The sequence below is a fragment of the Macrobrachium nipponense genome, chromosome 45, assembly GCF_015104395.2.
Source record: "Macrobrachium nipponense isolate FS-2020 chromosome 45, ASM1510439v2, whole genome shotgun sequence".
NCBI classification, from domain to species: Eukaryota; Metazoa; Arthropoda; class Malacostraca; order Decapoda; family Palaemonidae; genus Macrobrachium; species Macrobrachium nipponense.
The window spans coordinates 6,471,140-6,483,374 of NC_061105.1; the positions used below are offsets into that span (position 1 = coordinate 6,471,140).

The 12,235-nt window shown below is 35.4% G+C and overlaps 1 protein-coding gene across 3 annotated transcripts in view; it reads left to right on the forward strand.

Annotated features, from left to right (window-relative positions):
* LOC135214322 (dual specificity mitogen-activated protein kinase kinase 7-like) overlaps positions 1–11,422 on the forward strand; it is an 83,444-nt gene extending 72,022 nt beyond the window's left edge. For all 3 annotated transcript variants that reach the window (XM_064248513.1, XM_064248512.1, XM_064248514.1), the window contains one exon: positions 1,308–11,422. Coding sequence is in view for 2 of the 3 variants with exons in the window: in XM_064248512.1 (XP_064104582.1) it covers positions 1,308–1,395 (88 nt within the window). In the remaining variant the exon portion in view is untranslated. The remainder of the gene's footprint in view (positions 1–1,307) is intronic.
* The last annotated feature ends 813 nt before the right edge of the window (positions 11,423–12,235 follow it).

Below are 12,235 nucleotides of genomic sequence, written 5' to 3' on the forward strand. Positions count from 1 at the left end.
AAAGACCCCACAAGACTGATGTCCAAGAATGCGCTGGCATTCTTTGTGAGAAACGTCATTACAGACGCTCATAAGGTCTGTCCTGACGAACAGTTACAACTGTTGAGAGTTAAAGCTCATGAAGTGAGAGCTGTAGCGACGTCTCTCTCGTTTCATAAGAATATGTCGCTTAAAAACATCATAGATACGACATTTTGGAGATGCAACTCAGTATTTGCATCTCATTACTTGAAAGACGTTCGTGTGACATATGAGAAGTGTTTTTCTCTAGGTCCTTTCGTATCGGCAGATACGATTCTGGGTACGGGAGCCGACACCAATCCTTAAATGTATATACTTTTCTTCTTTTTAGGATATGGTCTGGAGTCTCTTCGAACAATGGAGGACTTGGTTTAGCACGGGCGGCCGTCTATGTTGTTCAGTAAGAGAATCTTGTCATATCTGATTAGATGAGTATAATTTTTTTTGAAATTATGTATGTGTGCGTAGTGGTTTTGAGTTACGGTTGTTGTGACGAGTTCGGGGATAACTCGGAACAATCCTTAGTTCTAACATATGGTTAGGATCAGGTGGTCGGGATTGGTTGTGTGCTCCTTCATAAGGTGTATTGTCATATAAGTGGATCAGCACCCATTGACAAAGTCCTTATAGGCTCTGCCGAGTAAGCGGATAAGACCCCATCGGCAGACCCACAAGAACTCTTGGCCATAGATCATATATCTCGCTAAAGTTTCTTGAGGTGATGCAGACTACTGGGCAAACACCCACGAAGTCTACCACCTATCAGGTAGGAACCAAGGTTTTATTTATACCTACAACATATGTTGTTTACCTGTCTATTCCATATAGTAGCTGTCTCTTACCCTCCACCGAAGGGTGCCAATCAGCTATGTATATATCTGACAGGTAAGTTGATTGTATGAAAATGATATTGTTATGATACAATAAAGTTTCATACATACTTACCTGGCAGATATATACAATTAAAGGCCCACCCAGCCTCCCCGCAGGAGACAGGTGGAAGAGAGAAAATATGATAGAAAACGGGGATGGTTCCTAGTCCTGCCGCCCAGGGCAGGCCGGTAGATCACCTGACCTACCTGTAGCGAGTGGCGCGAAATTTGAATTTCTGTCGGGGACGACGGAGTCTTAGCTATGTATATATCTGCCAGGTAAGTATGTATGAAACTTTATTGTATCATAACAATATCATTTTTGTTTTAGAAAATAAGAACTTTTTCAAGTAAATTTTATATTTGTTTAATTCTATTTGCATTGTATTAATAGCAGATACTTTTATCTTCAAGGTACTCTCAGGAAGCCTATTACAACAGCCGACCCTACTATACCCCAGAACCACAGCGTCGAATACTCCCCCGACTGGGAAATCCCTGACCCCTGCGAATACACCCTATAGAGGCCCTCAAGGCCTGTGAGCCTCAAACGTTCAACAGCCACAAAAGCTCAGGATGAGAAAGAGCCTCTGGACAAGGCTCTTGAAGCTTGGTGTAGCCGTGGCAAGAAACAGCTAGTCATATAAACATAGTGTAGATGGAACACTTCTTTCATTTTCATCTCATGGATTTCTGAGAGTATCTCGTTGCCTGCCCACAGTACCTAGGTAGGTGAGCCAATTGAAAAGCTGAAGTGATTTCTTACATCTGCAGCTCTCAGTTTATGCTATACACTTATATTTTTTTGTACCCCTTTTGTCAAGTACGTACCATACATATGTTCATGAGATGCCAACAAGCATTTTTTTTTTTTTTTCTGGTTGCACACAAAATGCGAGTTCCATTTCTGTCTCATTATCTATACTGTGATACAGCCTTCATTCATTTAGCATGAACCTTGGGGTATGATTAAGAAATCAAATATCAAAGGGGGGAAGCTGTTGACAGAGTCTTAGAAGTTTAAATGGATGACGAGTGCACAGAAATTTATATAATTTTTTAGTCAGCCATGTATATTCATTGTGTCTTTTATCTTATGGAATCTATCCAGTGGGAGTATGATCAGTGGTATTATTAATTTTGTTACCTTTCTTTTGATCGTAAGAAAATTTGTATTTTTTTTAATGTGTATATAAGATTTTTGCATATCTTACAATTATACAAAAAAATATTTGTCACCATTTGAAGACTATTAGAGTTTTAACCTAACCAGTCTGTCCATGTAACATTTTAGAAGATTAAATGAAGGGAAAATCACAGAAAATTTTTCAGATCAGTAGAAATACACTAAAAATTTGGGTATCATTATAATAGAGGTTTGAGGGGAACAGCTATATTGAAGAATGGTTGCCCTTAAGTCATTTGGCTCTCCACTTAACCTTGTCCATTTGGGTTGACAGTAGCTTCAGTGGACTGTCTTGGGGTTGACAGTAACTCTAGTGGACTGTCTTGATAAGAGTTCCAGATTTTACTGCTCATTTATGCACAAGAAATTGTATATTTCTATTGTTAAACATTTATGTTAATGTCACTGATGTTGAATAGTAACAGGAATACATTATTTATATTAAAAGAATATAATATTTCTTGAAATTGAGGTGTTTCAAACAGTCTAGATATGTGTGAAGGTGTCAGACTCCTTAATGAAACCTTGTAGTACATAAGATTGTATTGTATTTTGCAAAACTGTGCGCCAGCTTGAAAGAACGGTATGGATTTGAAATGTGAATTGTGCAAAATATTTTCTCATGAGAATGCATTCTGTTGATCAAGAAATAGTAAACTAGGAATCTGTCTGCACTGTTTTAATGTGTGGATTGAGATTTATACACACCACCCTCTTGCAAACATCCTGTAATAGATTATCAAACATAAAAATCAAAGACTTCATGATGTCATCTCACAGTTGGGAGTCTAGACTGTTTGAAGAACCTGGTTTTAAACATTAATGTAAAATTGTTGATCATCTGTTATGTTCATCAATCCATTTTTATCTTGATTATTCATGTATACCAGAAATTTTAAAGACAATTATTATTATCTGAGGAGATGTCATCGTTAATTTTTTTCAGTATGAAAGCCAATCTCAGGGGAAACAAAATAAAAAAAAAAAAAAACACACAAAAAAGAAATGGATGCAAGTGCCCTTTGTAGGTGTTCTGTTGATATGAATCTCTGTTTTTGTTGTTTTTGGAGGTCCCAACCATGTTTTTGACAAGCTCGCAATCATCCTCCAAGGCTGGTTTTAGGCTGAATGCCATTTTGCACTTTTTCACGCTGCACAGGTTTTAGGACTATTGTTTATTCAAAGGTCAGCAATTCATGGCTAAACACCAAAGAAGCTAGTGGCCTAAGACATGTTGAATAAAACAATAGACATTTACTAAACTAACTACTAATAAATTAAAAGATAAACCTACTGTTAGGTCTTTATATATATATACAAGGATGTAATAAGCAACCCAGCACACAGGACATCCCAGAAGGAATCCCACTAATGAATTTAATGCTTATTCATTGCCTTGGCCTTGCTGTTAGATACTAACAGTCAGTGTTGGTGACCAATATGATGGTTTTGTTGCTGCTACACCAGAAATATTGATTTTTGTAGGGTTTGGCAAAGAAATTTTTGTGGGTCCAGATTAATCGAGTAGTATTATAGGAGAATTTCATTGCAGTTTGTACTTTTCATTAGCAGTTTTGAAGTATTTTCAGGAAAATAGCTGCCATTTCCATGAAGATTTTTCAAGGGAGATTGTTAATTGATCAAAAATTTGGTTGGGTTTGATGAAAAAATTGATAGCTTTTAGAATGAAGATTTTTGTTAACTCATTTTTGTGCTCAGAGTTGTGTTTATACTTATAGTGAAAATACTTAAATTCTGTGACCATGCTGACAGTTTATTATTGAGCTGACAATTTTATAAATTGGTGAGGTGCAGTTTATATATATATAAAAAAAAACAATGATGGGCACAGTGATTTAGTGGTCTTTTGTTGGTGATTTGTATTTTTAGGATGTTTTTAAATTGATGTATATTTTTGTAGGTACGGTGAAGCTTAAATTTTTATTTTATGTTCATACAATTTCAATATCAGATTCCAGTTTGAGTCTTCGATGTGGAGATTCATGCATTAGCAGGCAACAAAGAACCCTTATTTGGTGAAATTCACACCCCATTATTTGCAAAAACTCTGCATACCTGTTCCTGAACAAAAGAAAGGTTTTTCAATGTCCATGATTTCATACAAATTGTTAGCACATTGAGGACAAGATTACATACCACTTACATTTGAAATAGAACATATTCTAGCTTAATATTAGTACATATATACTTATTACACATAACTTGAAGAATTTGGAGTAAAGAATTATGAAGGAATAAATAATTTTATATGTGAGACTTGTGCAGTTTCAGTGGTTTCTCAGTAGCTTCAAGCTTTTATTTTATTTTTGTTTTTCTGCTCTTTTAAGCTTTCACCCATCTTCAAATTTTTGGAAAAGAAACCCAGAACACAAAAGTGGCTTGGGTACATTAGGAAAAGGAAAAAGTGTAAATTCGTCGTGAAAAATGTTGGGCATCGTCACTGGTGGTTGTGAAGGTGGCCACCATCTACTTTAGTGGGTAGATAAACCAGGACAATTAATGTCGGGTCTGTGGCTTTGCTTGGACTCATTTGGTATCCTATTCAAGCCATCCGAATTTATCCACAACTTCACCATTTCTGGCAACAGGAAGTTTCTTAGTCTTACTAACTAGTCTTCCACAAATCATTGTAGCTACACCCTAGCAACAGAAGCTTCATGGTGTACACTTTGTCCAAGAATGGCATAAAGGTAGCCCACAATACTAAATAACCTTATTCTGTTCTCAACTCGAAGCTCTGCAGGTGGATACGGTTACAGTTCGTAGCTTTTGGCGTCGGCACCCTGGTTGGATCATTCTAGACCACTTGGAATGGACATATGGTAAATGCAGGCCATGACAGGATATAATCAGATTATAGGATAGAGTTTTTACTTGGGAATCTCCAAGGTTGACATTGCCAACCTTCTTTGTGAGGTGTCCATGGCATGCAGGAAACTTTGTAGAGGCAGTCCCCGGTCATCGGCAATCCGGTTTTATGACGCTTGTCTACCGCTATAACGGGCTGAGTTCCGGTTATTAGCACCTCACGGCACCATGAGGTTGTTTATGGCGTGCCATAAGGCTGCTCATGGTTCTGATAACAGGTTATTGGCGCCGTAATTTGCAGAGTTTTGGTTGATGGCAATTTTCGCTTATCGGCACACCCCTGCTGATAACCGAGGACTGCCTGTGTATGGTTCAAGGTAGACTGGTTTAGAGAAAAACAGCAGTTTGGAAACTTCGGCACATTGTAATGTTATTGAGTATAGTGTCAGTCGGTTAAATTTAGGATTTTATGAGTAACCTTATTTAGGACCTTGTAAAATGTTTATTGAAAGTAGTGGACAAGAAATACAAAACTATTTATTAGTGTTTATGAATATTCTAAAGAGGAAAATGAGAAAGTCCAAGGGAAAGAAGGATGGGAGCAAGGAAATAATACTTATAGAATACTTATAATATAGTACACTTCACATCGCACCAAGCACTAGTTGTAACACATCAGAAAGAGTAAAGCAGTCAAGGAAATGTTTTATGTATTGATGTTGTGTGTATGTTCAAGATGTAATTTGGGATATTTGTGGTTTTTTTTTTTTTTTTTTTTTTTCCCCTGGTCAGATTAAGAATAGGCTATTTTATCTTATGACTGCATATACAATGAATTTTATATTTTTATACTTGTAGATTGGAAATAGCTTTTGCTAGTTAACAGAAAACAAATGAGCATATTTTTATTAAAAAAAAGTTAAAAGCATAGTTTTATGTAATGGTGTTGTGTTAGCAAAGTACGTATATAGCAGTACTGTAATGTGAAACAGTAAATCCGTTCATTAGCTAAATAGTAAGGGTAGATATTAGTTTGCACTGTATATAAAGATTACTTTATGAAAATACAGGTAGTGTTCCTATGTGTGTGCAAGGTATGGTATGTTTTCTTCATTGTATCTAATTTTCCCTCCCAAATTATCGCACATCATGCCCAAACACCAGAAGGCAGACCTCCTCCCGTGTTAACAGTTTTACATAACTTGCAAGTCTTATCTCATGAAGTAATTACGTATGGAATAGTCAAACACACAACAGTCTTGGGTTGTCAAGTGGTGGATGAAAGCATTCATGGAATTTCTCTGAAAGGTGATTTATCTTTAGTGATCAAATGCTGTTTTATGTTGTTGAAGGCTGTTTAAGTGTGTTTGCTGAAGAGTATGTAAAATCCACATGGAAACTGACAATTTTGTGTGTGTGTGTGTGTTTTTTATATAATAACAATAATAATAATAATAGTTTATGCTCATGCTCTTGATGTTTATGATGATTTTTTGGGATTAGACAATTCTCTCTTCCTTTACCTGCTCGTACACAAGAAAAAAATTTTTTATTTGTGCTAGCAAATACTATACAAAAGTGACTTGTTACTGAAGGTATCCCTCTATGAGAATATGAGGTTCACTGTAGACAATAAATGATTCTTTTTAGCATCCATCTTATGCCCCCTGCCACCCCCTTGTTATACTTCAACTTCACTTTGCTCAGATTTTTCATGTCATTGAAGGTAGGTCGGCTACCACTCTCCTTACCAAAAGATCTACCAACGTCTTGGCTAACTCCCAATGCCACCAAATCCTGGACTTCAAGAGCCACTAGAGAATTTTCCCTTATGTTAAGAGAACAGGTTTGTTAATTATGAAAAATACAAATTGATGTAAAGTTTGTCATTTTGAGGCTGTGTAGAGATGTGTCTCATTAAACAACTTTATAATCTTTAAGTAGCTTTCAATCACAGAGCAGCTAAAGTCCATTATGGTTTTGGTCTTTCTTTTACTCTGCTCTTAAGATATCAGTTTATTTTAAGTGAACTGAAGGAAGAACTATTATTATTTCTGTTTATTGGTTAGGTTATCCATTTAGTACTTATTTGATAAAATAGAGAGATCAATTAACAGATTCATGTTTCCTGCGTTGATTTATTTTGAGAGTCTCTGATCTCCATTTCATTGTTCACACTTGAAAGAACGTAAAATTTTTGTATAATGCATCCAAATTTATTTATTGAGGTAGTTTGGACTTTGATTCCTTGTACAATCCTGTTTTTCAGCCAGTGAATTATATTGGCTAATCTTGTCAGTAAAGAATTTGATTTTGGTGATCTGAGATAACTGGCATTACACTGTGTTGGTCCCAATTCAATTTCCCACTCAAGTCTTGATAAATTGTTGCTGACGCACAACTTGAATGTCATTGTGAGGTAGGATGGAGGATGTTGGGAAATACATCTGCCTGCCAAGTCGTCATTATCCACTGCTTTGCTCTTCTGTGCTTTATGTAGGTAGAGAAGGGGCTATGGTGCTGATCTTACATATGTCTCTTTGGTCCTTACCTCTGCTGCTCATTAGTGCCATTTAACCAGTAAGGACATATGTATTTCTGTTTGATATAGATGGATTTATCAGTTTTTGTCAGTTAGCCACTTTCTTCTGTCAACATTTCTTATGGAGAAACTGATGTGCAGAGGAGCTGTATTGTAGTGTGGCTACTCAAGAAACAAGTAAAGTGAAGGTGATATAAATATCAATCCAGCTAGATGTTCATCAACACAGGATTCTTATTTCTAGTTTGAATAAGCAATCTCGGTGTATTTTTATTCATCTTGAAATTTGAAGAGTGATTTTAATGCAATCCCTATATCTTGCGATGAAAATACTAGCCGATAATTTTTCATGGAATGTTCCTCACATTCTGAAAGATTGTGTAAGATTTTAAATTTATCGGAGTTAATATGTAAAAATCATAGCACGTGTGCAGTTGAATTGCTAGTCATTATTATTAAAAAATTCACACAGGCCATGTTAATGTCATGTGACTTCCTCCCTATATTAACATTAAGGGAAGTGTAGATACTGAGAAAACATCCAAAGTGATAACAACTACTGTGACTAGATAAAAACAATAACCACTCTTGGATTATAGCATTCTTCAAAATAAAGGTGTCACATCAACCAATCACCGTATGTGTAGAAAACAGGTTATCACAAATTATTCAACAATTTTCCAACACTTTTTTTTTGTGAATGTCAGTACTTCAACAATCAGTATTAAGGGCCCTTTGGGGCCAGCCATATAAGTGGAGTAACTTCATTCAGTGTGGTTGCTGAAGAAGAAGCTAAAGCTTACAAATACCATGAATAGATGGAATAAAAGATTTTTTATCTGTCAGTGAGGACAAGTCTGATGATTACAATTACAACGGATTGAACCCAGTGTTTGATTTCAGTTGTTGAATAATGTCTTCAGATTGGTCACACTCATATGAACCACATATTTGATGAATAATTCACATGACCCAATTACAGATGGCAGAATAATACTTACAATTAACCATTTTACGTAATCTCATAGGTTTCAACAATTGCCAGGTTACGGAAATAAATTGTAAGGAAATTTTGTCAGAATCTTAAACATTTCTGATGTTTGTGTTTATTTAATAAGATCTTAATATGTATAAGAACAAACCAAAAGCCCAGTGAGAGAGTAGATGCGAGCTGTTTATTGGTAAATGAGGTTTGTTAGATACTAACCTGTTAAGATATATTTTGCCATATGTACACTTAAATAAAATAGGGGACCCATGGAAATAAGAAATAGGATATATTATGGGTAGGCAGTCAACACTTGTTAGAATACTCTTTTTGTAGTGTAGCAAACTTTTTAAATTTATATAGCAGTTTTTGCACATTGCCTTATTTTCAGTTACAATTTGATTATTTTACACACGATGTCTGGGCTTATTTGAATATACTATGTAGGATAAAATCACTTATTCTAAACAGCAACCAACTGAAATGTGGTGGAGTTTGCTCGTCATGTCAAGTCACAAATGTAGCTGGGTAAGGCATTTATTATATATAGAGGGACTTGTTCTTTCTGCTTCATAGCCCAAACAAATTGGAAGCCAGCAAGACAGTTCAGATGCTGTGCTTCAGCATGGTCTGGAATTTGTATTTTTTGTTTCCTTGTGTCCAAAAAGCGGTCGAATATATACACCGGAGAAATCTTGAACAGGCCATTCAGTCATATCTTCCCTTTGAGATTGTCTTCTGTATGAAAAAACATTTCTTGAGACATGAAAGCATTAAATTATTTTTTGCTGTCATGACATGGTACAAAGTGCACTTGCTGTATTGTATGCTACCTATAGCTGTATATGTAATTATTGTATTTAGAATGTTGACAGGTATTAAAAAAGTACATGTATATTATGTCTTACTAGTCCAAGATGCATTTTTGGGCATCATTTACAGTATGTATTCCATATCTTTTCATTAGAACCCAGTAATTTGTTATTGAGCTGTAAGGAAAAACAAAATGTTATTTACCCAGATGTATTGAAAGTAAAGCTACGTATTCCTCTCTTGCTTATGAACAAATACGAGATGTTCTGACACCTGTTTTGCTGCTCTTGCATAAAGCCTTTTCATAACATATTTTGAAGGTTCAGCTCTGTATTATCAGCTTAGAAGCCTTAAATCTAGTGTGATTTTTAAGTTGGCATTTTATTAATAAGATAAATGGTGATTATGATTAAATTTTGAGGTACTGTAGTAAAAAGCAAACGGCAGAGGTCCAGGTGTCTAAAATTGTGAAATTTAATGTGCTGATGCCTTTGCAAAAATTGTAAATCATTGTCAGCAATGTATTTTTTTCCCTTTTTTTTCTGTATTGAAGGTACTGAAGATTTTTATTGTAAAATATCAGGGTTTGCTGTACTGTCATAAATGGAGATAATCTTAGAAAGTAAATGGAGCTGGTGACAATTTGTGTACTGAGCCTAGCTGTTCATCTCTTCTTGAAATGGCTCATGTTTTTTTCCCTTTGTTTGAGGCTCAGGGGATTAAAAAGGTTAATCCTGAGATTCCATCTACCACGGAAAATTGAACACTGCAGTTCAAAGAAACTTTTACCTCAGTTTTTGTGAATTACTCTGTGCCTTTCATGTGGATATCACTGGTTGCGCTGTGCTCTTTACTATCTTGGGGTCTGATTTATTTTTTTTCTCTCATTTCTCCCCCCCCTCTCTCTCTCTCTCTCTTTAAGTAGGCTACACTAATGTTAGACCACTACTAGATAGCCTGGTTCTTGTATGCTATCATTCATGAAAAAAACAAAACAAAAAAAACACTTGTATGCTGGTACATTCACATTAATGTATATCAGCTGAAGCATTTATTTCTGTTTTAAATAGACACCACAGTCCAAGGGGTGGGACAGAAGTGAACTGATTTCTAGAAGTATCATGTGTCATTGAAGCACAATATTTTCAGAGTAGGAATTTTCTTAATACTGTACTGTACCTTGCCAAATCTTCAAACTCCGATAAGTGTTTTTTTCCCAATTAGAAATGTACTTGCATTTTCTTCATTCATTTGTTCACCATGTCATATCTCATTAATGTACTATACTGTTGATCAGTAATCATATTAGCACAAAGCATTGCATTTATCATTTCATTTTTCCTTTGTACATTTTTAATGTAGCAAGGTTGCTTTCAGTGCCAGCAACTAGTGTGGTCTAACAAGAGTGGAACTTTCATCGTTAGTAGCGCTCAACTAAGTAACATTGATTATTTCAATTAATTTCCCTTTGCATTATGGTGGATGTTGTCTTCATGACAAATATATTAACATTATATCAATCCTCTTCTGATAATAAGTCTCCTGGTGTTTGTTATAATTGATACCAGTGTTTAACTTCTCTTCTTGCATTAATAGTTGCAGCCAAGAGGCAAGTAATTGCCAATACAGAAATATGAAACTGTAACAGATTTTTAGGGGCTAAACTAATATTAATAACATACCACCATATGTACATTTGTTCGTAGTCATTCTGAAATCTTGGTTACCATGTTAGCGTACAGAATTGTGCGTCCACATTCAAAACATCACCTTTTTTTGTGTTCTGCTATTGATGAGAGGTATCAAACTCCAAATTATTCCCACACAACTTAGCCAATATTTATTATATATTAATTATTGGATTTTCAAAGTACGGTTGCGCCGTCTAACTGATATCATTGGTTGTGCATTTGTGATGTCATCACTGAATTCAGCTTGTTTTATCGATCATTTCCTAACCATCTAGAAAATATTAACAGATAAATCAAAGCTAAATTTGTGATGCCAACACATTTTCATAGGTCTTTTGAGGGTTGTATGTATGTATGCATGTAAGTAAGTTTGTATATTATGTATGAATGGTTCTAGTATTCCAGTGCTAAAAAATTGTTTTATTTATAACAATGTGTAAATGATGTAAAAAGTAATAAATTAATTATAAGAAAAGTAAAGATGCGTTTCATTTGTTTACTAAAACGAATTGTTACACATTTTTCTCTATAAATGCGTTTAATATGAGTACTAAAACAAATTGTTACTCATTTTTCTCTATAAACTGTACTAATGTTTTTTCAAGTTCCAGCCACTCAGGTTGGTGCATCCAGACTCATTTCAGTCCTCTATATTTACATACTGAGTGTCAGGAGAGTTTCATGTAGATAAACTCTAATCGTTGACTTGGGCTCAGTTCCAGCAGCTTTGTTTTCAGTAAACCTGTCAAGACCGAAGTCTCCCCAGTGCTTCAGCCCATCGGAAAAGGTAACTCTTGTAAACACTGACATTTGCAACACTCCATGCATTGATTCACTGATCTACAAAAGTCCACACTCCGGAAATTTATGGCAAGACCTGGTAATTCCCATTTATATCATAATTTCAGTTCTAATTCCAGAATGGTAGTCCCTCTTATTGGGATATGAAGACCCACTGTATACTCTTAACTCTTGCATGTACTGCTACTTTATAATCTCTCCAGAATTCATTTCCTCATTGAGGTAGGAGAATGTCCACCAGTCAATAACATACGTTCATTCAAATCTGGGTTCTTGTGGTAACTGCAAATATTTTTGCCACCACCCTCCTAGTACATCAAGGATTTCATTTAGTGACAGGATTGCTATCTTTTAGTTCAGACCAGACCTCATCTCTCAGTTACATTACTATAATTCTTTCTTTATATATATCTACTACTAGTTAAGAACCTCAAATTGAGCTGTTAAGTCCAGCAAGCATCAATAGAAGTGCAATAGTAATTTATGGGTTGG